At 33.7% G+C, this 27,815-nt stretch overlaps 1 protein-coding gene across 1 annotated transcript in view; it reads left to right on the plus strand.

Moving 5' to 3' along the window:
- TSGA10 (testis specific 10) overlaps positions 1-24,785 on the plus strand; it is a 165,311-nt gene extending 140,526 nt beyond the window's left edge. The window contains exons 17-20 of the mRNA XM_047069097.1: positions 15,834-16,036; positions 17,898-18,002; positions 18,174-18,323; positions 24,761-24,785. Of these exons, the coding sequence (XP_046925053.1) occupies positions 15,834-16,036; positions 17,898-18,002; positions 18,174-18,323; positions 24,761-24,785 (483 nt within the window). The remainder of the gene's footprint in view (positions 1-15,833; positions 16,037-17,897; positions 18,003-18,173; positions 18,324-24,760) is intronic.
- Positions 24,786-27,815: the final 3,030 nt, after the last annotated feature.

Genomic DNA, 27,815 nt, shown 5'->3' on the forward strand with positions numbered 1-27,815 from the left:
AATTTACCCAAAGAATACAAAAATACTAATTCAAAAGGATACATGTATCCTGATGTTTATAGCAGCATTATCTACAATAACCAAGTTTTGGAAACAGCCCAAGTGTCCACCGACTGATGAATGGATAAAGAAGATGTGGTATATTTACACAATGGAATATTACTCAGTCATAAAGAAGAATGAAATTTTGCCATTTGCAGTGACATGGATGGAGCTAGAGAGTATTGTACTAAGTGAAATAAGTCAGTAAGTAAAAGACAAATACTGTATTATTTCACTTACATGTGGAATTTAAGAAACAGATAAGCAAATGGAAAAAAAGAGAGAAACCGAGAAACATACTCTTAACTACAGAGAACAAACTGATGGTTACCAGAGAAGAGGTGGATTGGGGGGGGGGTGGTTAAATAGGTGATGGGGATTAAGGAGTCCACTTGTTTTGATGAACACCAAGTGTTGTACAGAAGTGTTGAATCGCTATATCATACACTTGAAACTGATATTACATTGTATGTTAACTAACTGGAATTTAAATAAAAACTTTTAAAAAGTTGACAAATTGTGGTCATCTTTACAGTTCTTACAGTTCCCATTTTTAAACTTTTCTAGTCTACTGTTTGTGAAGAGGATATGATGGATTTGAGAATCATGAGTCTGTTGGTTTCTCTAAGAATCCACTGTTGGGGCACCTGGGTGACTCAGTCAGTTGAGCATTAGATTTCGGCTCAGGTCATGATCTCATAGTTTGTGGGTTTGAGCCCCACGTCAGGCTCTGTGCTGACCACCTGCTCAGAGCCTGGAGCCTGCTTCGGATTCTGTGTCTCCTTCTCTCTCTGCCCCTCCCCCGCTCACGCTTTGTCTCACTCTGTTTCTCAAAAATAAATAAGTGTAAAAAAAAAATGTAAAAAAAGAATGCACTGTTAATATTTTATTAACGCTTTGTCTCAGTGTTTCTCAAAAATAAATAAATGTAAAAAAAATGTAAAAAAAGAATGCACTGTTAATATTTTATTAACTAAGTGGTATATGCAAGAATTTTCCAACTCTTCCTTTATTTTTTTATTTCACCAAGAACTTTAAAAACAATTTTTTTAAATGTTTATTCATTTTTGAGAGACAGAGAGAGATAGAATGTGAGCGGAGTAGGGGCAAAGAGAGAGGGAGACACAGAATCCAAAGCAGGCTCCAGGCTCTCAGCTGTCAGCACAGAGCCTGACACGGGCTTAAACCCATGAACCGCGAGATCATGACCTGAGCTGAAGTCAAGATTTTTAACTGACTGAGCCACCCAGGCACCCCTCAGCAAGAACTTTTTAATGATGAAAGTAACTCATGAATAGTTTCTCCCTGTAAAAATTCAAATGATATGTCCTTAAGTTTTTCTTTAAAAATATTTTTTACTTGCTGTTTTCAAATTGGGAAACTAACACATGTCGTTACAACTGAAACAATATTAAGATGAAATACCAGAAAATATTATCCCAAAGTTTCTTAAAATGGTAATACATCATGACTAAGTAGTATATAGTCCAATAATTTTCTTTAAGCTTTAAAATCATTACCCTTAGAGGTACAACAGTATATAAAGTTGAAAGTGGTTTATATTAATTTTTAAACATTTTAAGGACGGTTACTTCAAGTTTTGTAGCTTCTTTACTCTTCTCATAGTTTTTTCTATTTTTTCTTTTATTTTGTTAAAATACACATAACCTTTTCTGTCTTAACCATTTTTAAGTGTACAGTTCAGTGGTATTAAATACATTCGTATTGTTGTGCAGCCTTCACCACTGTCCATGCCCATATCTTTTCATCTTGTAAATCTGAAACTCTATACCTATTAAATAATAACCTCTTATTCTCCCCTTTCCCAAACCCCTGGCAACCATCATTATACTTTCTCTCTTTATGATTTTTACTACTCAAAGGGCCTCATATAAGTGGATTCATATAGTATTTGTCTTTTTGTGACTGGCTTATTTCACTTAGCATAATGTCCTCAAGGTGCATCAATGTTGTAGCATATTACAGGATTTATTTCCATTTTAAGGCTGAATAATATTCCATTGTATGAATATACTACATTTTGCTTATCCATTCATCATCCAGTAGACTCTTGCATGGCTTCCATGTTTTAGTTATTGTGAATAATGCTGCTTTGCCCATGAGTGTACAAATATCTCTTCAAGGCCTTTTAGTTCTTTTGTATTTATATCGAAAACTGGATTTCTGGATCTTATGGCAATTCTATTTTTAATTTTTTTGAGGAAATTTTGTTCTTTTTTCTACAGTGACTGTACCATTTTACATTCCCACCAACAGTGCACTTGGGTTCTGGTTTCTCTACATCCTTGCCAACATTGATTATGTTTTAGTTTTGTTTTTTCTGTTCATGATAATAGCTATCTTAATGGATGCAAAGTGGCCAGGCTAAGTCTAACAGTATTTTTTTAATGTTTATTTATTTATTTGAGAGAAAAAGAGAGGGTGCACACTAGCAGGGGAGGGGCAGAGAGAGAGGGAGAGAGAAAATCCCAAGCAGGCTCCATGCTGACAGCACAGGGCTCAAACTTGCGATCATGACCCGAGCCGAAATCAAGAGTCCAACGCTTAACCCACTGAGCCACCCAGGTGCCCCCTAACTGCATTTTAAAATACTCCTGACATGTAACCAAAATCTATAAGGAACTTATCAAACTCAACACTTAAGAAACAAGCAACCCTGTTAAGAAATGTGCAGAAGATATGAACAGACACTTTTCAAAGAAGACATCCAGATGGCTAACAGATGCACAAAAAGATGCTCAACATCACTCATCATCAGGGAAGTACAAATCAAAATTATGTTGAGATACCACCTCACTCCTTTCAAAATGACTAAAATTAACAACACAAGAAACAACAGGTGTTAGTGAGGATGTGGAAAAAGGGGAATCGTCTTGTACCATTGGTGGGAATGCAAACTGGTGCAGCCACTCTGGAGAACATTATGGATTTCCTCAAAAAACTAAAAATGGAGCCACCCTATGATCCAGCAATTGCCCTGTTAGGTATTTACCCAAAGGAAAAATAATACAGATTAGAAGGGGTACATGCACCCCAATATTTATAGCAGCATCACAACAATAGCCAAACTATGGAGAGAGCCCAAATGTCCATCAACTGATGAATGGATAAAGAAGACGTGGTATGTATACACAATGGAATACTACTTAGCCATCAAAAGGAATGAAATCTTACCATTTGGAATGACATGGATGAAACCAGAATGTATTATGCTAGGGGGAAATAAGTCAATCAGAGAAAGACAAATACTATATAATATCACTTGTGTGGAATTATGAAATGAAACAGATGCATGTATGGGAAGGGTGAAGGGGGAGAGAGAGGGAAACAAACCACACAGAACAAAATAAGAGAACAAACTGAGGATTCATGGAGGGAGGCAGGTAGAAGATGGGTTAGATAGGTGATGGGTATTAAGGAGGGCACTTGTGATGAGCACTGGGTGTTGAATGTAAGTGACACATCACTGAATTCTACTCCTGAAACCACTATTGCACACTATGTTAACTAACTAAAATTAAAATTTTTTTTTCCCTTGTGGTGCCTGGGTGGCTCAGTCGGTTAAGCATCCGACTTCAGCTCAGGTCATGATCTTGCAGTTTGAGAGTTTGAGCCCCACGTTGGGCTCTGTGCTGACATCTCAGAGCCTGGAGCCTGATTCTGATTCTGTGTCTCCCTCTCTATTTTCTCCTCCCCACTCATGCTCTGTCTCTCTCTCAAAAATAAATGAACATTAAAAAATATTTAAAAATTTTTTGCCTTGAAATTTAGTTATTTATGTATATGTGTTTATACATTACATAATAAACTGTAATTTCAAGTGTTAGAGCCATCTTATTTATCTTTGTATTTCTTTAGCTGTACTATGCATATAGGGGACACTCAAATAATTTTGTCTAAACTAAAATTTGATTTTGAGGTATTATAGATTCACATGCAATTGTAAGAAATAACACAAAGTATCCTTTACCTGGTCTCCCCAATGGTAACCTCTTGAAAAACTATTGTGTAATATCACAACCAGGATGTTGACATTGAATCAGGCAGGGTATAGAACATTTCCATCACAGGATCCATCATGTTGCCCTTTTGTAACCCTGTCTACTTCCCTCCTATCCCCAGCCCCTCCTTAACTCATAGCAACCAGTAATCTAGTCTCCATTTCTATAATTTTGTCACTTCAAGAATGTTATATAAATAGAATCATATGGTATGTAACCTTTTGGGATTGGATTTTTTCACTCAGCATGATTCTCTGAAGATTTATCTAGGTTGTTGTATATACTAGTAGTTCATTCCTTTTCATTGCTAAGCAGTATTCCATGCTATGGGTGTAACACAGTTTGTTTGATTATCCATTGAATAACACCTGGGCTATTTCCAGTTTTTGGATCTTACAAATAAAACAATTGTAAACATTGTCTTGATGTTTTTGTGTGAAACTAAGTCTTCATTTTTCTGTAAATGCCCAGGAATGCAGTTTTTAGATCATATGGTAGTTGTATGATTCATTTTTTAAGAAAGTGCCAAACTATTTACCATTTTGCATTCCCACCAACAATGTGTGAGGGATCAGTTTTCCACATCTTTGTCAGCATTTGGTGGTGTCATTATTTTTTTAATTTTAACCATTCTGATATGTGTATAGTGTATGTGTATTATGGTCTAGTTGCACTTCCCTAAATTAAGGAAGTGGAATATACTTTTATATGATTATTTGTCTTTATATATCTTCTTTGGTGAAACATCTCTTTTGTGTCATTGGATTGTTTGCTTTTTAAATGCTGAGTATTAGGAGTTCTTTATATATTTTAGATACTGGTCCTTTATCAGATGTGTGGTTTGCAAATATTTTCTCACATAGTGTGAGAAGTTTTCATCTTATCAGTGTCTTTCTCAGAGCGAAAGTTTAAGTTTTGATGATGTGGAGTTTATCAATTTTCCCTTTATGAATTGTGTTTTTGGTTTTAAGTGTAAAAATACTTTGCACAGCTCTCAATCCCAAAGATTTTTCCCAAGATTTATTCTAAAAATGTGATAGTTTTATGTTTCACATTTAATGTCATGATCCATTTTGAGTCAATTGCTGCATAAGGTGTGAGGTTTTCATCAAGGTTCATTTTTTGCCTATGGGTGTCCAATTGTTTGGGTAATTTTGTTGAAAAAGAATTTCATCCTCCATTAAATGGATTTTTTTTACATTTGTGAAAAATCATTTGGATGTATATGAGTGGGTATATTTCTTGGTTTTCTATGCTTTTACATTTGTCTATATATCTGTCTGACCCAATACCACAGTTTTGGTTACTGTAGCTATATAATAAGTCTTTAACTCAGGTAGACTGATTTTATCCACTTTATTCTGCTTTTTCAAAATTGTCTTAACTATTCTCATCTCCTTGCCTTTCCATATAAATTTTAGAAGAGTCTATTTTCGCAAAAAAAAAAAAAATCTTGCTGAGGTTTTGATAGGAATCACATTAACCCTGGGAAGAACTGACATCCTTACCATGTTGAGGCTTCAAATTGATGAACATGGTATATCTTATTTAGATCTTCTTTGATTTCTTTTTTTACCTGTGCATAGTTTTCAGCATGTAAGTTCTGTACCTGTTTTGTCAGATTTACAAATACAGAGCACAAAAAATTTTCCCTTTTTTTGAGCTACTGTAAATGGTACTGTAGTTTTAATTTTGCTGTCAATATGCTTATTACAAGTATATAGAAGTATTGATTTTTGAATATTTATCTTACGTTCTCTGACCTTGCTGAACTCACTTCCGGGATCTAGGAATTTTTCTGTAGATTCTTTAAAATTTTTTATGTAGACAAGCATGTTATCTGAAAATGGGGATTTTATTTCTTCATGTTCAGTTTTTATCCCTTTTCTTGCCTTTTTACAGTGGTTTAGTGCTATGTTGAAGAAGAGTGGTGAAAGTCCTTTCTTCCAATCTTAGGGGAAAAGCAGTCAGTCTTTTACCATTAAGTATACTGTTATCTGTACAATTTTGTAGATGCTTTTTATCAAGTTGGGGAAGTTTCTTTCTTCCTATATTTCTGAGAACTTTTATTATGAATGAGTATTGAATTTTTGTCAATTGCTTTTTCTGCATCAATTAATATACTCGTGTGATTTTTTTTTTCTTTAGCTTGTTATGATTGGTTATGTTAATTGATTTTTGAACTCTGAACCAGGCTTGCATTCCTGTAATCACTCAGATAATTTTAAATGAGAAAGGAGAGGTTAAAGGAAAAAGATCTATATCTCCTTCTTCATTCTCCAATGGAAATTATTTAAAGCACTAGAATTAGGAATTTTAGAATCTTTTATAGTCTTAGTTTTCTTTGCTTTATGTTTTTAAAAAAAAGTTTTAATGTTTATTTTTTGAGAGAGAGAGAAAGAGTGTGTGTGAATTGGGGAGGGGCAGAGAGAGAGGGAGACACAGAATCTGAAGCAAGCTCCAGTCTCTGAGCTGTCAGCACAGAGCCCGACATGGGGCTCGAACTCATGGACTGTGAGATCATGACCTGAGCCAAAGTCAGCCCCGGTGCCCAGGTGCCCTGGTTTTCTTTGTTTTAAAAAATATATATTTATTGAGTGTTAGTTCATAACCCTCCTGGGAGCTTCCCAGGTGTAATTTGAAATTAGTCCCTGTACTCAGAGGGCAGGAAGAGGCCAAAAATCGAGGCAGACCACTCCAGGTTGGGAGGTGGCAGTTTTATTTGCAAAAGGAACTTATGTATGAAGTTTGTCTTGGGCAGCAGCAAGATGAATGGATCCTTGCATTCACCCACCAATACATAAAACCTTATAAAGCGGCCCAAAGTCGGCTCAGTCATGTATACTGTGTAGGTGTTTTCAATATCATATATTACTATCTCAAGGCTATGTCCTTGGAGCAGCCTCTGGGAGTGGGGGAGGCAAGTGGAACCCACATTTCAAGGGCAGGGGAGGGAGTAAAGAGCTTTTGAGTGTCTAGGTCTAGTTAATAGGTGAATTGGTGGTCACATCTTTTTGAAGATGTTCCACAAAACTAAGATATATATACCATACCAATTCACCTAGGTCGTAGTTTTCTATTTTCCAAATAAATATAGTATATCTTTCTCTTATCTAACTCTTCTCAAGAGGAGTGTTAAGAACAGGAATTCCAAATACCCTTCCTTTAATGTTCTTTAATTAATAGTTGTGTTATGGATGATTTCCTTCAGAATAATACGAGAAGTCTTTGGAGAATCTCATTTAATTTTTAATGAAACAAAAGATTTTTTTTTTTAATTTTTTTTTTCAACGTTTATTTATTTTTGGGACAGAGAGAGACAGAGCATGAACGGGGGAGGGGCAGAGAGAGAGGGAGACACAGAATCGGAAACAGGCTCCAGGCTCTGAGCCATCAGCCCAGAGCCTGACGCGGGGCTCGAACTCACAGACCGCGAGATCGTGACCTGGCTGAAGTCGGACGCTTAACCGACTGCGCCACCCAGGCGCCCCAACAAAAGATTTTTAAAAGTGTTATCATCATGTTAGGTTACAGTGGATTTTAGAACCATTCTCCTATAATAAATGTTTTGTTTTATTTCCTTTTAGCCCTTTTCTTTTCCTAGCCAGATTTTTATGTTATTTTACATATTTGCAATAGTAGCATATTACAATTGACTATTCTACTTTTCACTACTTCCCTATTGCTGAGCAATAAAAAATTTCAGATTTTTAATTTGTATATAAAACAACCTTGTAATTATTTTGTTGCATAAAACTTTTGTCACATTTTGCATTTTATTCTTAAGATGTATTCCTAGAAGTGGGAATTTGAGCATATATAGCCAGAGAGCTTTCAAAAAGTGATGATACACAGTTAAGAAGAAACTAGTGGTTCTCTGCTGGGCAGAAGTTTCTGAATATTATGAAGCAGAAGTGCTTTCTCTTTGGTCTCCACCACAGAAGTGAGATGATGAAGGGAATGTCAGTCATCATTTGAAAAGCATGGCAAGAAGATGTACTTGTGCTGCTGCTGTGACTCTAAGGCCTACCACTTTTAGAAGTTGATGTGGCAAAGGTGGCTATCCTGCCAAGTAGAAGAGAAAGTATAGCTGTGGTGTAAAGGCTAAAAGTTGAAGTACTACTGGGACCAGTCCAGTGAGTCATGTAAAAGTTGTATACCACAGATTCAGGCATGGATTCCATGAACGAGCAACACCTGAACCCAGGAGGGCAGCTGTTGCATTATCCAATTCATCCTAAGGATTTCAGCAGTTAGTCATGAAATGAAAGTTTTTTGAAGGAACTAGTAACTTTATGAAAACAAGAAGCAAAACAATAGGCTACTTAGAAGTTTAATAAAGAACCATGGAAAGTGATAGCCAAAAGGACCTCTCCTGGAGTCAGAGCAAGCCTTAAAGACTTACCCAAAACTTCCCTGGAAGGGATCCAAATTTAATTGCATCAGACTGTAAAGCAATTTACACCCCTAGGCCATTGTCAAAATCAGTAGAGTAGTCAGCCAGCAATTAATAGAGGCTAACATTTAGATGATACCAGTAGAGACAGGCCAGCTAGAAACTTAATACAAGATCAGGGACAGAGAAAGGTAGGCTGGCTAAATCCACTGTCATCCCAAGAGAATGGTTTAGAGAGACTATGAACGTAATGATGGTAAATGAATCAGAGTGATTGTGCACATACCTTGAGAAGCAACATCAGAAGCTGTACACTGCAAGGAAAATATACTTCATGGAAACTGTCCAGAGGAGGGAGGGTGGGAGGGCAGGAGGAAGTACAGACCACAATAAGCCCTGAGGTGGGGAGGAGTATTCCTGAGTATTCAGAGTATTCAGGAGTATTCCGAGTTGTTACAATATGGTATCTTAAATGTCCAATTTTCAACAACAATTTGACTTTCAAAGAAACAGGAAAGTGTGACTCATCCACAGGTAAATAAAGAAAGTAAAAGAAACTGCCTTTGAGAACAGTTTATAATTTCTATATCATTATTATTCTCTATTGATGAGACATTGTCATCATACATTCCTTTACTTCTTTAAACATGGTTTCCTTTAGTTCTTTGAACTAAAATATTTACTTATATATTAAAATATTTATAGTTATTTGAACTAAAATATTTAGAATAGCTGCTTTGAATCCTTTATCTGTTAAATTTGACTATTATATACTTGCTCTCTTTTATTCTATCAACTTATTTTAAAGATACATTAATTAAAAAGTAATTACAACAATATATTATGGGACTTATTTAATATAGATGTAACATGTAAAATTCTAATAGCACTAAAGAGGGGAGGAGGAAATAGAGCTATATAGTAATAATATTTCTGTATTTATCTGGAAGTAAACGGTTCAACAATAATAGTTGGAAACGTCAATACAGCACTCTCAGTAAGGAAGAGAGCAACTAGACAGAACATCAACAAGGAAATAGAAGACTCCAACAAAACTAAAATCAAACTAGAGTTAACATATCCATGTTAACAACAGTAGAATACACGGTTTTGTCAACTACATGAATGATCCTCTAGGATAGTCCAAATGTTAGGCCATAAAACAAGCCTCAATAAATTTAAAAGGATTCAAATCATATTCTCCCACCAGAATGCAATTATTAGGAATCAATAAAAGAAGGAAATTTGGGAAATTCACAAGTAAATGGAAATTGAACAACACACTCCCCAATATCAGTAACTCAAAGAAGAAATCACAAAGAATAAAGAAAATGAGATTAATGAAAATGAAAAAATGTGCCCAAATTTATAAGATGCCAATTCAAGCAATACTTACAGGGAAAGTATAGCTTTATAATTTATGTCTATATGTTTTTAAAAAAGAAGAAAGATCTCAAATCACTAATCTAAGCTGGAAAAAGAGAAGCAAACTAAATCTAAAGGAAGTGGAATGAAAGAAATTATAAAGATTAGAGCATGAATTAATAGAAAACAAGATGGGAAACAGTAGAAAACATCAAAAAAACACAAAAGGTTGTTCTTTCACAATATCAACAAAATTGATAAAACTTTAGTTAGAATGAGTAAGTGTGTGTGTGTGAGAGAGAGAAGTCAAATTACTAAAACTAGGGATGAAAGGGGGACATCACTACTAATCATACAGAAAATAAAAGGATTATAAGGGAATATTATGAGCAACTAAATGCCAAAAATTACATAATTTAGGCAAAATCAATGTAAATTCCCAGAAAGACAGAAAGTACTGAAACTGACTTAAGAAAAAATAGAAAATCTAAATATATCTATAACAAGTAATTAAATTGAGTTAGTAATTTCAAAACATCCATAAAGAAACGTTTAGACCCAGGTAGCTTTAGTTGTAAATTCTTCCAATGTTTAAAGATGAATTTTGTTTTTGGTGAAAATCCCTGACTTAATATCATACTTAATGTTGAAAGACTGAATGCTTTCCCCTTTTCTTGTCAGTAGCAAGATAAGAATGCTATCTGCACCTCTTCTAATTCACCACTGCACTAGAGGTGCTAACCTGGGCAATTAGGCAAGAAAAAGAAATAAATGGCATCAGATTGGTAAAGAAGTAGAACTATCTTTATTCATAGATGACATGATCTTGGATATGAAAAATCCTAAGGAGTCTGCTAAAAACCTAAAATTAATAAATGAGTTAATCAAGGTTGCAGGATATAAGATCAGTGTACAATAATCAATTACATTTCTATATATTAGCAATGAACAATCCAAAAATGAAATAAAAACAATTCCATCAGATGGGATTGCATCAAGAGGAGATAAAGTACTTAGGAATAAATTTAACAAAAGTAGTGCCAAACTTATACTTTACAAAACTAGAAAACATTGCTAAAAAAATTTAAAGAGGACCTAAATAAATGTAAAGACATCCCATATTCATGGATTAGAAGACTAAACACTGTTAAAAAGGTAATACTACCCTAAAGTGACCTACAGATTTAATACAATGCCTATCAGCATCCCAGCTTGTTTCTTTGTAGAAGTTAACAAGGTGATACAAAATTAATGTGGAAGTTCAAGTAAAACAATCTTGAAAAATAACAAAATTAGAGAACTAACACTTCCCATTTTCAAAACTGACTACAAAACTACAGTAATCAAGATAGTGCAATACTAGCATAAGAAAAGACATATAAGTCAGTAGAACAGAATTGAGAATCCAGAAACAAACTCTTACATTTGTGGCCAAATGATTTTCAAAAAATTGATGCCAGTACAATTTAATGGGGAAAGAATAGTATTTTCAATGAATGGTACTGGGACAACTGAACATCTGCATGGAAAAGAATGAACTTGGATTCCTATCACATACCATAAGATGGATTATAGTCCTGTAGGTAAGAGCTAAAATTATAAAACTTAATTAGGAAGTAGAAGTAAACCTTTGTGACTTTTGGTTAAGTAATCCACATCAAAAGCACAAGCAACACAAGAAAAAATAAAATAATTTTATCAAAATAAAAACTTTTGTGCTGCAAATAATATCAATAAATTAAAAATATAATGCACAGACTGGTTAAAAAATTATAAAGCATATATATAAGAGAATCATATCTAGAAAATATAAAGAACTCTTACAACTTAATAACTAAAAAAATTGTCAAAAGATCTCAATAGACATTTCTCTATAGAAGAGACATAGCCAATAAGTACAAGAAAAAGTGCATAATATCATTAACAGAGAAATGCAAATCAAAACTATACCATTTCACAACCACTAGAATGGCTATAAAATAATTTTAAAAACAATAACAGGTATTGGCAAAGATGTAAAGAATTTGGAGCATTCAAAATTCAGACATTGCTATTGGAAATATGAGTTCACTTTGGAAAATATTTTGGCAGTTCTTCAAAATGTTAAAAATAGGATTACCATAAAGTCCAGAAACTTTACTCCTGTGTATCAAAGAGGAATGAAAATAGAGGTCCACTCTAAAACTAAGAACAAATGTTCTTAGCAGCATTATTTATACTAGCCAGAAGGTGTAAATAACTTATATGTTCCTACACCTATGCAACCAAATGTTATTTAGCAATAAAAGCAATGAAATATGGATACGTGCTATAACATGGATGATCCTTGAAAACATTATGCTAGGTAAAGGAAACAAGTCACAAATGACCACATACAAATTATGTTATTCCATTTATTTGAAATGTCTAAAAGAAGACAGATTATAGAGCCAGATAATAGATTGGGGAATGCCTAGGGATGGTGCTGCAGCAGGTGGGGTGGGTGCAGAGTGACTGTTAATCGATACTGAACTTCATTTTGGGATGATGAAAAAGTTGTAACACTAGAGTATGAGATTGTGGCATGTTTGCACAACCCTGTTAATATATTAAAAACAATTATTTTTTCCATTGGATATAATTTCCTACTTTGTCAAAAATTAGTTGACCATATAGTTGTGGGTCCATTTCTGGGTTTTCTATTTTGTTCCATTGATCTGTCTGTTTTTGTGCCAGTACTGTACCATCCTGATGACTACAGCTTTGTAATATAGCTTGTAATACAGATTGTAATATAGCAATCCAGAGTTGTGATGCCACCAGCTTTGCTTTACTTTTTCAAGATTGCTTTGGCAATTGAGGTCCTTTGTGGTTCCATACACATTTTAGGTTTGTTCTAGCTCTGTGAAAAATTCTGGTATTATTTTGATAGGGATTATGTAGATTTTGGGCAGTAGTATAGACATTTGGATAATATTTCTCTTATGATCCACAAGCATGGAGTATTTTTACATTTCTTTGTGTCTTCTTCAGTTTCTTTCATGAGTGTTCTATAGTTTTCAGCGTACTCGTCTTTTACCTCTTTGGTTAGGTTTATTCCTAAGTATCTTATGGGTTTTGGTGCAGTTGTAAATGGGATCAATTCCTTGATTTCTCTCTCTGCTGCTTCATTATTGGTGTATAGAAATGCAACTGATATCTGTACATTGATTTTGTATCCTGTGATTTACTGAATTCATAGATCAGTTCTAGCAGTTTTGTTGGAGTCTTTTGGATTTTCTATATTTCTATATATTTTCTATATAGAGCATCCTGTCATCTGTGAATAGTGAAAGTTTTTCCAATTTGGATGTCTTTTATTTCTTTTTGTTGTCTGATTGCCAATGCTAGAACTTCAAGTACTGTGTTAAATAACAATAGTGAGAGTGGACATCTCTGTCTTGTTCCTGACCACATAGGAAAAGCTCTCAGTTTTTCCCTATTGAGGATGGTATTATCTGTGGGTCTTTTGTATATGGCCTTTATGATGTTGAGGTATGTTCCCTCTCTGTACTTTGTTGAGGCTTTTTATCAAGAACAGATGCTGCACTTTGTCCAATACTTTTTTTCTGCATCGATATTACTCAGCCATAAAAAAGAATGAAATCTTGCCATTTGCAATGATGTGGATGGAGCTAGAGTGTATTATGCTAACCAAAATAAATCAGAGAAAGACACCGTAGAATTTCACTCATATGTGGAACTTAAGAACCAAAACAGATGAACATAGGAGAAATAAAAAAGAGAGAGAGAGAGAAACAAACCATAAGGGACTCTTAACTATAGAAAACAAACTGAGGGTTGCTGGAGGGGAGGTGGGTGGGGGATGGGCTAAATGGGTGATGGGTTTTAAGGAGGGCGCTTGTTTGTAATGAGCATTGGGTGTTTAACTTAAGTGATGAATCACTAAATTCTACTCCTGAAACTAATATTACACTATATGTTAACTATAATTTAAATAAAAACTTGAAAAAAAACCCAATTGAATTGTACCTTTTATTTATTTATTTGAATTGTACCTTTTAAATGGGTGAGTTGTATGGTACGTAAATTATATTCCAATAAAGCTGCTGCTTTATTTTGTATTCTTCATTCAAAGTCATGCTTCATTTTGTATTCTTGCTTGCAAAGTGTATGTACTTGCCATTGCCCATTAAAAAAATTTTTTTTTCTTTTTAGAGAAAGAGAGAGTGCATGCGTGAGTGGGGGAGAGGGCCAGAGGGGAGAACAAGATGGGGGGGGCGGAAAGAATCTCAAGCAGGCTCCATGCTCACTGCAGAGCCCGACGCAGGGTTCAATCCCATGACCCTGGGATAATGACCCAGGCTGAAATCAAAAGTCAGACGCTCAACCGACTGAGCCACCCAGGTGCCACGCCATTGCCCATTTTAATGTTAACCAATACACACTAAGAAATCTGCCAATTTGATAAACTAGAACGGTGGTTCAGCTGAGAGATAGTTTGCTCCCCTGTGGCCATTCAGCAATATCTGGAGACATTTTTGATTGTCACAACTGGGGTGGGGGAATGCTACCAGCCTCTAATAAGTAGAGGCCAAGGATGCTGCTAAATATCCTACAGTGCATAAGGCATCTCCCTACACCGAATAATTATCCACCCCAAAATGTCAGTAGTGTCAAGACTAAGAAACCCTGTACTAGAAATAGCATCTTATTTCAATTTATACTCACTTGAATATTAGTAAGGGTAGTTTTTTTTCCCCACATGTTTACTAATGAGCTTTATTTTATAAATCATCTGTTCATATCATTAGTTCATATTTCTCATCAATTTGTATGAGTTCCTTTTAGTAGTAAGATATTAGCCATTTTATTTATTGAGTTTCTTTTTAAAATTTTTTAAAAACTTGAGTATAGTTGAGACACAATGTTACATTAGTTTCAGGTGTACAACATAATGATTCAATAAGGGTATACTGATGCTGTGCTCACCTGTAGTATAGCTACCATTTGTCACGATACAAACAGTATATTTTTCCAGTTTCCTTATAAATTTCGGGTAGGTTTATAATCAATATGTTTATTTTTTATATGGCTATACATAATTTTTAATTATATCTAGTCTAGACAGTTCTTCCCTACCTGCTCACCCCTCCCCCAATAATTTCATTTTTATTAAATTCTTTTTTCTTAGAGTTTTACTTTTGCATATTTAACTTTTTAAATTTTTTTTTTTACATTTATTTATTTTTGAGACAGAGAGAGACAGAGCATGAACGGGGGAGGGGCAGAGAGAGAGGGAGACACAGAATCGGAAGCAGGCTCCAGGCTCCGAGCCATCAGCCCAGAGCCCGACGCGGGGCTCGAACTCACGGACCGCGAGATCGTGACCTGAGCTGAAGTCGGATGCTCAACCGACTGAGCCACCCAGGCGCCCCGCATATTTAACTTTTTAAATACATGTATAATTTATTGTAATGTGTATTGTGAGATAAGGAATACTTTTTTTCTACATATCAATGTCTGATCTTCTTTTGAAGAAACATTTGGCTTATAGAGCATTTTTGAGGCTCAAGATAACCTTCATAAAATGAAGCTTTCCACAGGTTTATACAAGAGAGAGAATGTGCAGTTATTCCTTATCTTCCTTAACTATGAAATGCAGTAACATTCTATAAGGTAGTTAGGTGTTTGTAACTCACCTAACTCAGGACAAAGCAGTAGTCATGTATATCACCATGTCAATTTTGCAGAATTATATAAAGAAATATCAACACTGGAAATGGAAATTATTTGCAGTTTGGGATTATTAATAAGTCTTTACTTAAATTAATTTTGATCCTATCAAAAAAATTGGAGTTGGAGAAAGTGATCCTGTGTGTATATTTGGTAAGAAGGAGGATATTTCTAATTAAGAAATTAAAAGGGGTTTTGAATTTATAACATAATACAGAAATTTAATGAGTCTCTGATAATCAGTTCAATAAATGAATGGGAATAAGTATAGATATCTTCCTATTATTGTACAGATGGAGAATGAGTTAGATTCTGCTCGCTCTGAAATAGAACTCCTCAGGAGTCAGATGACAAATGAGAGAATCTCTATGCAGAATCTAGAAGCTTTGCTGGTGGCCAATCGAGACAAAGAATATCAGTCTCAGATAGCACTTCAAGAAAAAGAATCTGAAATTCAGCTTCTCAAAGAACACCTTTGTTTGGCAGAAAGTAAAATGTGAGTTGGTTAGCAACATAATAGCATAAAGTCATATTTTAAATAATTTTTATACTTTATAGGGTAGTCGAATTTTAAAGCTGGAATTTAGACAATTTAGTGCCCATCTTCTGCCATCGGTTAAACTGAGGACCAGAAACGTTGTGATTTGCCTAAGATTTATTATTCATTTCTATTATATATTTATCTAAATGCGTCTAAATTTAAATTTAACCATCTCTGTTGATTATTTCCAACAGAACTTTGGATACAGTAGAATGTCTGACCTAAAATATTACCTTGTAGAAATATTATAACAAGTTCTTAGAAAAAAAATTAAGCACTTAGGAAGCCAGAAGAATTTTTCTATTTATAGACCCACCTGGTATTGTTACCTAGTCTTTAGACTTGTCACATAGTATTTCCTTATGTACCTGTAAGTATATACTGGGTACTTGGAAGAACTCCCACATTCATATAATACTGAAGACCTTGCTTAGAGTACTGATTTTAGCTTAAAATTTTTTTAAATTTATTTTTGAGAGAGAGAGACAGAGAGTGAGCAGGAGAGGGGCAGAGAGAGAGAGAGAGAGAGAGAGAGAGATAGAATCTGAAGCAGGTTCCAGGCTCAGAGCCCGATGCGGGACTCAAACTCACGAACCGTGAGATCATGACCTGAGCGGAAGTCGGGGCGCCCCTTGGCCTTTTTTTTTCCCCCCAAGCATCCATATCACCATTAGCATCTTATTACAAGACTCTTAGCTGGAAGATTCAGTAGAAATGCCTGCCTATATAGTGAATGTTTTTATTACTAAACTTGGTGACCTCTCACAAAAACTGATGGGGACCCTCAGCCTCTATTCTTATGTCCCATCTATGACACTTTTTCATCCAGCCTCATCTGAGCATGCGACCTGGAAAAGATAGGAATCATGGTCTCAGTAATCAGTCACTCTGGAGCCCCTGACTGAGCAAAGGCTGCAAAGCCAGGGCCAGTTTCCTTGAGAAACTGTTGTCAGGTTATGGCAGCTGTGAGTCATTCTTTTCCGTCACCACAGCTGGGATTCAACCGGTTCAGCAGGATCATTTTCTCAAGCTGGTTTGTGGAAATTGGCCTTAGTGAAATGTGCCCAAACCCCCACCTTCAGGGGTACATTCTGTTTTAGACTGGTTGATAAGTACTATCATTCAGAACTAGTAAGCATAATAAACATTAGTGTTCTTAGTCTCTAAAGTTTAGATTTTAGTAGTTAACATTGCAGTTCTGAAGGCAAGCAAAGAGGATAGAATGTTCTATGTAAGCAGCATTCATTGTTGTCATTGTCTTCCTTATGATAGTGTATCTAATGACAGGGTTTTTGAGGCACTGTTTACCCCTAAAGAAAATCCTGCTAAATTGAAGAGATTTTATGTTTTTAACAGTTTGGATATCAAATTTCATTACAAATTGTGTAAATCAAATTTCATTATAAGTATATGTAAAGCACTTGGTTGATTTACTAAATATATATAATAGACTAAATTAATCATGGTGTTTTATTATTTGGTTATAGTACTACTTTACATATAATACCTTAAAGTACTTTAAAAATAGATAATATAGATAGATAATAGATAATATTATCCCATCTAAACATAGGGAAACTGAGACAGAGGTTTAACTAATTGGATGGGACTGACACAGCTTAAGCTTTTCAAGTAGGCTATTTTCATATTTATTACATTTAAAATTGGCATATTTTAGGTGAACTAATATATCCATAAAATCACAGTTTGGCTTGGTTCCAGCTGAGAAGCCATTGCCAATATGGTTTAATGCACTCTAGAAGTCCTGCCATATTTTAAGCTTAATCAGCTGTCACTCCTATGTTTTTTTACACAGGGCCATCCAGAGTAGAGATGTGGCCCAGTTCAGAAATGTTGTAACACAATTGGAAGCTGATTTAGACATTACCAAACGACAACTAGGGACAGAGCGCTTTGAAAGGTAAGTTTGTCTCTCTGCAGTGTTCAGTCTGGAAGGCACTTTTTAAGATAACAACACATTTTGATAATTTCATGATGGTTAGCTTTTAAAGTGTGAACTGAACTACAGTTTTATGACACTATTAATAACATCACTGGATATAAAGTTTAAAAGCCCCTTATTTTGCTTTAGGGAGAGGGCCGTGCAGGAACTTCGCCGCCAGAATTACTCAAGTAATGCTTATCATTTGAATACTACCATGAAGCCAAATACAAAATGTCATTCACCAGAACGTGCTCACCATCGATCTCCTGACCGAGGCCTAGATCGATCGTTAGAAGAGTAAGTAATTTAAAGATCCTTTCTTTGGGTACCATATAGCAATACTTGAGGGAGTAAGGAAGCTCAAAAACAATCTATCATTAATAGTGCTATTTAAATACAATTACATAGGTAATATAGACATAATATATATACATAATAATATACATAGGTATATAGACATAAAAATAAAGTATTTTGATAATTTTATGTAAATTTGCTAAAATGAAAGATCACTCTATCTAATGTTGACATAAATTATATTTTTAAATCTGATTTTCTTTTTGTTCTAAAACAAATTTTTTCATATACTTTCATTAATAAAATATTGGTTAATATAGCACCATAAAATACTTATGCTTTAGGAAAGTAGTTTATTTTTCAGAAGAGAATATTTTAGATATATTCCTATAAGTCACAAATTTTGTAAAAACATTTGTATTTTGGTATAAATTCAAACTTATAAGAAGTTATAAAAAGAAAATAATGCAGAGAACAGCTATATACCTTTTACCCATACTCGTTGTTAAAATTTTACCCCTTTTACTTTCGATGTGTTTGAGGCAACACATTTGCTGTCTCACGTACTCACACTCTTGCATATATTCCTTCTCTCTCCATATATGCACACACACACACGCACAGTCACACACACACATGTTTTAAAAACATAAGCAATCTCTCCAGTTCCAAACCATCCTCTCAGGTGTTTTCCTTCCCTTTTTCCATTTTGTATGTGTATGTCCTTTCCTCTATAGTAAGGACCCTGGCTCAACATCAGCATGTTTACTCAACAATATGCACATACTCATTTGCTCAATTCCAGAATGCATCTAAAATAGTTTCAAAATTTCTTCACCTGTGTCCCTACAACAAACAGACCAACTTAAAAGTTCAGGATCCATTTGTAATTCCTGTCTTCATACACTACTTTGCACAAATCTTAAGAGCATATAGTCAAATACTGAGTTGATAAATTACTTGGATTAACTTTTTTCCCCCTCTTTTCCTGTGATTATAGTATACAGTTGAAATAACATTAGATTCATTTATTTCACTTTGCTTTCGTTTTTTCATTTTTCCCCTTCCTAGTTTTTTCCTTGATTTAATTTTATGTTTGAATATGTAGACTAATAGGCTTTTAAAAGTCAAAACTCTGCAAATTCTGTATGCCTTCCATCCCATGTCCCCCATATTCCTTTATGGTCTTATGATAATGACATTCAGGTATATTTTTATTTTTCTTTTCATATGCAAAAGGTAGCATATTATATATGCTTCTTCACACTTTGCTTTTCTCTCTTTTAGAAGTCACTCCATATTAGTTCATAGTGATTTTCCTCATTCTTTTCTATAGCTGCATAGTATTCCTTTGTATGGATATACCATAATTATGCAAACCTTCTACATTTGGACATTTAGGTGGTTTTCAGCAATTTAAAATTACAAATAAAGCTGTAATGAATAATCTTATCCAAATGTATTTTCGTAATTGTGGAGGCGTATCTTCAGGATAAAATCCTAGAATCAGGATTTCTGGGTCAAGGGGTAAATGTGTTATGTATACAGTTTTCTTAAATAGTGCCAAATTCTCCTATATAGGGGTTGTACCATTTTGCACTCCCACTAGATATGGGTGAGAGTGCCTGTTTCCCCACAGCCTCACCAGCAGAGTATGCTGTCAAGTTCTTGAATTTTTACCAGTATGGTGGGTAAGAAATGGTACTTAAGTGTAGTTTTAATTTGCATTTTTCTTTTTATGAGTGAATTCGAATATCTTTTCATATGTTTAAGGGCTGTTTTAATATCTCTTATTTTTGAATTATCTATTCCTGTGCCCATTTTTCTACTGGAATTTTTTTGTTAAAAATTTTTTTATAAATGTGAGAAATTAGCTCTTTATCAATGATAAATGTTGCAAATATTTTCTTCTACTTTGCCCTTTTTCTTTTGATTTTGCATATACTATTTTTCCCATGGAAAAATGTTTATTTTTATGTAATCAAATTTTTAAATGTATTTTAATGCATCCATATTTCTGTTTATAGTTAGAAAAATCTTTCCTTATACTCAGATAGATAATAGATAATAGAGGAAATAATGTTTTACATACATATATATATGTATATATATATATATATATATGGTTTTACTTTTTACATTTAGATTTATGATCCATTTAGAGCCTTTTTTTTTTTTTTACATGGTATGAAGAATGGATCTAATTTTACCTTTTTCCAAATGACCAACCAGTAGTCCTAAGAAAAGATTTTGCTCCAGTGGTTCAAGTTTCTTTTTAGACTTTCTCTTTTATTCCTTTGGGTCTATTTATGTTCCAGTCCCACACTACTTTAATTATAGAGCCTTTGTAATATTTTTAGTTTTGGGGGGGCTAGTCTGATGGTTTGCTAGTAAACTGACTCTCCAAGGAAGGCGAGGGAGAAGCCCTGACTTGTAGCATTTGACAGTTTTAGTAGTGTAAATATGCCCACTGTGGGGGCATTCTTTCTTTCTTTCTTTTATTGAAGTGCAGTTGACATACAATGTTATAGTAGTGTCAGGTGTACAACATAGTGATTACAAAATTCTATATGTTGCACAGTTTCAAGCAACCAAGCTGGTTTAACCACGAGCTCACAAAATTCCTGAATATTTACAATCAACTACGAGCCAGCTCCAGCATACCAAAGGGCTAGTGCTTGTAAGAGCTCTTCCTTTTAAGTGTTGACCTATATTTTCTTGTGAGTTTATTTTCCATATGAAATTTGGGGTCAATTTATCTAGTTCCATTTAAAAAAAAACCTTGGGATTTTTATTAGAATCACATTAAACTTATAAATTAACATGTGGAGAAATGACATCTCAATAATGTTGAGATGTCCTAACCAAGAAGAGATATGTCTTTCCATTTGTTCAAACTCACTTTGTGTCATTCAAGAATGACTTGTAGTTTTCTTTATACAGGTTTTGAACATTTCTTGTTAAGTTTATTCCTAATTATTTTATCTTTAGATTTTTCCCTCATTAATTATATCTTCAAATATGCTGTTTTTACATGTAAATTTATCATCATGTTGCCTTGCTAAATTTTTTTATTGTTTCATTAAGTTTTGTCATTGATTTTTTAGAAAATTCCGAGTATATTATCATGTCATCTGCAAAAAGAGATCATTTTGTTTCTTCTTCTATTTTTGTCTCTTGAATTGTATTCTCCAGTTCATTGCATTACCTAGTATCTTCAGAATACTGATAAATGGTAGTGAAGAAAATGGGCATCTTTGTTTTGATTCTGACCTTAAGTGGGAATACCTCTAGGGTTTGTCAAATAAGTATAAGATGCTGGCTTTAAGATTGAGATGTAAATGTTTTATAATATCCACTCATTTTTATCTTCTCAAGATTATTTTAATTAGGAATGGGTGTTTTTTCAGCATCTATGGAGATATGGTTTTTCTCTTTAGAACTATTAATATGAGAATTATATTAAAATATTTTCAAATATTGAACCATCTTTGAATTTGTGGTATAAACCCTGCTTTGTTTTAGTGTATTCTTAATGTTCACTAATATTTTATTTTAGATTTGTGTATTAATATTTATAAACAACATTGGTCTGAATTTTTTTCTTTGCCCTATCTTACCAAGTTTAGATATCAATGTTATCTTTGCTTCAGAAAAGGAATTGGAGAGTTTTTCATTTACTATGCCTTGAAACAATTTATGTAGTTTGTGATTATCTGATCTCTAAGGATTTGGTTCTTTCTGTTTTGTGGGGTATATACTTCCTTGATAAATTTTTTTTTGTTTTTTGTTTTTGGAACTTGTTTTAAACTTTCCCTATATTCTGTTTATCTAAAAATTATCTATTTCCTTTCAGTTTTTTCATTTATTGCACAGAAGGAACCAATGCTATATCTTATGAATTTAAAAATTTTCTCTGTATCAATAGTTATATGCCATTGTCATTTCTTAATTGTGTATGTGTGCTTCCCTCTCCTATTTCTTGGTTACTTTAGCCAGTGTTTTGTTTACTTTGTTCATTGCTTCAAAGAACCAGCATTTTGACTTACTGATTTATTTTTCTTTATCTTATTAATTTATGGTTTTGCTTATATTATTTTCTTCCTGTGCTTTTTATTTACTTTGTTGGATTTTTTCCTTAGTATTTTTAAGTTAGGAACTCATTTATTGCCATTCTTTCATTCTTATTGATGTAAATATTTAGGGCTATGAATTTTCCAGTGACCATTGCTTTAAATATATCCCATAGATTCTGATATGTAATATTTTGTTACCATTATTTTTCAGAAATTCTCTAATTTCTATTTGTATTTTCACTTTTACCCAAAAGTTATTTGATGGAAAATCTTTAACCTTCCAATAAGAAGGGCTTTTTGCGTTTGTGTTTCATTTTTTAATTTCTGGTGTTATTTTGTGATTGGAGTATTTTCTATAATATTTCTATTTTGTGTAACTACTGAGACTTTCTTTAAAAAATTTTTTTAAATATTTATTTTTGAGAGAGAGAGACACAAAGTGTGAGTGAGGAAGGGGCAGAGACAGAGGGAGACAGAATCCCAAGCAGGCTTCAGGCTCTGAGCTGTCACCACAGAGCCCAACACAGGGCCCGAACTTACCAACCGCGAGATCATAACCTCAGCCGAAGTCAGATGCTCAACTGACTGAGCCCCCCAGGCACCCCTATTGATATTTTCTTTGTACTTTACTACATGATAAATTTTTGTGGGTAGCTCATGTGCACTTGAAAAGATATATTCTTTCTTATCAAGGTATATATTTCTAGTATATATATATATATATATATTTAAAAGATTTACCTTTTTTATTTTATTAGTTCTTTTGTTTTACTAAAAATCTTCAATTATTATTATATTTTTATTTCTTTTTGTATCTCCTATAAATTTTGTTTAATGTAGGTGGTGTACCGCTTTATTTGTTGCATAGATATTATGAACATTATGTGTGTGCACTAATATCCTCATTGTGGGATGTGGATTTTATGAAGTGTACTTTTCTGATACATTTAATTTTTTGGAGGTGGGAGGGGCTCGGTGTCTACCTTGTCTGGTATTAAGAGTTACAAGTACTTATTGTCTCCATCTGCCTGGCAAACCTTTGTCCATCTCTTTATTTTTAGCTTTTCTGAATCACTGCATTTTAGGTACCTCTCATGTTTATAGCATGGATTTAAGTTTTGCTTTATGGGCTGTTTTGAAATAATGGATGAGTTAAACTTTTTCACATTATTAATATGATTGAAATTTGGTATCAACTCTGTCATATTATCTTATGATAACTTTGTTTATCATGTGACATTTATTGTATTTTTCAATTTGACTTTTCTTCTTTACTTTTTATAATTTCTTTTGATATTTAAGATATTTGTACTTTATTATAGTAGTCTCCTTTCTATTAATAATTTTAATAGTGCCCTTAATTCCCTTTTTTCTTATTTAACCTTTGCTGGTAGTTTGAATGATATACTTTGACTACCACCTATTATCTAGACAATAGTCAATGTACTTCATTTACTTTCCCCAACCACTGATCTCTCTCCTATCCTATAGTTTTGCCTTTTCAGTGTTATCATATAAATAAAATCATGTATGTAGCTTCCAATGGCTTTTACTCAAAATCATATATTAGAGATTTATCCAGATTATTGTGTGGATCAGATGTTGTCGTATGTTCCTTTTAACTGCTGAGTTGTATTTCCTTGTTTATGTCACAGTTTTGTTTGCTTTGTTACACTATTTTGAAATGACTACAGTCTCACACATAGTTGCAAAAATAGTACAGATAATCCTTCTTTCCAGCATCCCTAATGGCAATATCTTACAAACCAGGAAATTGATATTGGTACAATATAATTAATTAGTCCATAGGCCTTTTAGATTTCATTCATTTTTACATGCACTCATATGTATGTGTGTGCACGGTTTTTTTACACACCATACATATACCACAATTACGAGCAACATACTGTACTATATTCTCTATAAGCACCAAGGAACTTGCTCCCTTATGATACCTTTTTATGGTCACAAGCCTCCCCTTCTCCGCCCTGACAAACACTAATTTGTTTTCTCTATCTTTAATTCTGTCATTTTGATAATGTTATATAAATGGAATTACACACAGTATGTAACTTTTTGAGATTGGATTTTTTCATTTAGCACAATGCCCATGAGATCGACCCAAGTTGTTGTATTTATCAATAGTTCATTTCTTTTTATTGTTGAATATTATTCCATGATAGCGATGTACCAGTTTGTGAAAGCTGAATGAAAAAAATACATTGTATATGTTTTCCTTCACAGACGCTGGGGAAAAAAACCTTAAGAATTGCCAAAGTAATGTTACAATACATTTTTTATACATGGGTGAAATCACTGAGTTAAAAATATTAATCTGCATAATTTTTTTCTCTTTCATAGGAATCTTTGCTATAGAGATTTCTGACATGCGAAAAGATTCTTCACATCCTTGGGAAAGGTCAAAGTTACAAACGTTTTTTTTTTTTTGCTATATGATTGCATTTATCTTTTGAATGCTTGACAATGTTAAATGTATTTATTAACTTTGTGCCTCTGAATCTGTGTTCTCATGTGCCATATCGCAGTGGTCCAAAATGATATATAGAAACAAAAATGCATATGGCTCTTTCTATCCATGCAATAATAGTGAGTGTAAAATCTGCTTACTTCACTATTGAACACTGTTATGTTAACTATCCGGAGTAAATAAAGAAGCTTATAAAAAGAGGGAAAAGTGTTTTTACAAAACTGATTTCCTTTCCTTTCTTGATATCTCAAATAATTGGTTGGTTAAATTTTTTCTTTGTGATTTATGCTTTCATGGCTGGTGAAGTTGTGCCAAAATAGGCACAGTTTACCAATACTGGCCTGGGACCCAATATTCCATTTTGGAACCAACCTGACATAAATTCCAGGCCATAATCTGATTTCAAAGCAGCAGATAGTAGGAGTGTGTCAGAGTTTTAAAATCCATAGTATTGTACCACTAATTAACATACATTTTCTGCAATTGTGTTTATCTCTACTATTTTTAGAAAGGTAGGTGATGCTATATTTGTCAAGAATGTAAGATTTTTAAAAAATGTGTGTTTTAATAAGTTTTCTTTAAAACATTAAAGTACTGCAATCAACTTAATTGCCATTTTATTTATTTTTTTATTTTTTGCCTATGGCAGGTGTCTATAATGTAGAGTAATAAGTTTAATGATATTTTCCTATTTCTCCTAAAATCTCCTAAATCTCATCTTTTCTCTCCATAGGCTTTGGCTTAATGTTGATATTAAAGCCTGGACAGTACTGTATTTTACGTTTGATATAAGCTATTTGTATTCTTGCCATTTTAATAAAAAAAACCCTAAGTCCTATCATTAATAATAGTCTTATGAAGTAGACAATTTCTCATTTTATATAGCAACTATGCAGTATCACTGCAGTAGGATAGTGTCCTGATTTAGGTCTTGTCTAATAATTAGCACAGTGATATTTTACTATAAATTCATGCTACATATTCATTTTAGTTTGATTTTTGAAAACTTTGAGGTTTATTCATCTAGTTCAAGACAATCATTATAGATTGGTTTTAAAAATTGAATAATTTAAAATAAGATGCCCTTTTGGGGAGCGTGGGTGGCTTAGTCAGTTAAGCATCCCGCTCTCAACTTAAGCTGGGGTCATGATCTCACAGTTCATGGGTTTGAGCCCCACATCGGGTTCTTCTCTGGCAGTGCAGAGACTGCTTGGGATTCTCGCTCTCACTCTCTCTCTGCCTATCCCCCTCTCAAGTGTTCTGTCACTCTCTCAAAATAAATAAACTTAAGAAAAATAAGATGCCCTTTTATAAACATTTTAGAGAATAATACATAAAAAGTTGTTCTTGCTAATATTAATATGCTGATAAATGTAAAAATTAATGTTTACCAGGTGATGCAATGACCTAAGCACTAGGTTACCACAACATTAATTTTAGTTTATGTACCTTCTAGAAAAGCTGACAAGGAGCTGAGTGTCGCCTGTCATTTGCACTTAATATATGTTGTATGTGGAGGGCACTTTGTGGGAAGGGGAACATGAGAGAGTAGGAATGAAGTATGAGAGAAAATATTTTCATACTTGATTAGAAGTATACTGTAGTTGACTCCCATTAATTACAGAATATTTAAAGGAAAATTATATAGTGAATATAATGGGGTAAACGTTATCCAAAGTTTGGGAAACAGCAACTATATTCTTTGTTAAGACTCAAAGAAAGGATTTTTTCTTATGGTAATATTTTAAGAACACATATCATTTTAAATGAGATTCAAACCACTTGAGATAAGTACATAACAGCCAATTGATATGGTAGAGACTGTCTAAAGCAATAAAATACACAATGCAAAAACTATACAGACATATTCTTTTCTTGATGATAAAGAAATCTGAAAAAGAGCTCTCAGCTTTGAAATGTCACTTTCAATACAAAACATCCGCTCTTGCTGAAGTGAGGGTGTTTTGAAAGAAGATTGTTAACGCTTTGAGTTAAATATCTCATAGGTGCTGGGTCTTAATGCCCCTAAACTAAGTTCCAGCAATGTCTCCCCCTTGCATTCTCTGCCCTTGTTTCCCCTGGTAGAGTGTCACCAGGTACCATGTCAGATTCCTGAGCCCTGAGCCCACATGCCACCTCAGGTCAGTCCCTTCTGCTCTCATTCCACATTCACTCAACTTAAATATTAATTGCTACTACACAATACTGCTGAAAGAAATTAAAGAAGACATAAGTAAGTGAAAAGACATCTCATAATCATAGATTAGAAGGCTTAATATTGTTAAGATGGCAATATTCTCCCAAACGATCTTCAGATTAAACATAATTCTTATCAAAATACCAATGGAGGGGTTTTTTTTTTGCAGAAATGGAAAAGCCAATCCTAAAATTTATATGGAATTGCAAGGGACTCAGAATAGCCTAAACAATCTTGAAACAGAAGAACAAAGTTGGAGGATACACATTTTCTGGTTACAAAAAGTTACTACAAAGCTGCAGTAGTCAAAATAGTGTAGTACCAGCATAAGGATAGACATATGGATGAATGGAATAGAATTGAAAGTCCAGAAATAAACCCATACATTGATGTTTGACGAAGGTGCCAAGACCATTCAATGGAGAAAGAACAGTCTCTTCAGTAGTGATGTTGGGACAACTGGATAACCACAGGCAAAAGAATGAAGTTAGACCCTTACACACCACATGCAAAAATCAACTCAAAATGGATTATATATCTAAATACAAGTGCTAAAACTATAAAACTCTTTGAGGAAAACATAGAGGCAAATCTTCACAAACTTGGATTTTGCAATGGTTTTTTACATATGACTTAAATGACAAGCAACAACATGAATAGATAAATTGGACTTCATCAGAATTAAAAATATTTGTGCATCAAAAGACACTATCAAGACAGTGAAAGAGCGC

This window comes from Lynx rufus, unplaced genomic scaffold (genome assembly GCF_022079265.1).
Source record: "Lynx rufus isolate CCGP_SWC_20201006 ecotype Redwood Valley unplaced genomic scaffold, mLynRuf1.p SCAF_8, whole genome shotgun sequence".
NCBI classification, from domain to species: Eukaryota; Metazoa; Chordata; class Mammalia; order Carnivora; family Felidae; genus Lynx; species Lynx rufus.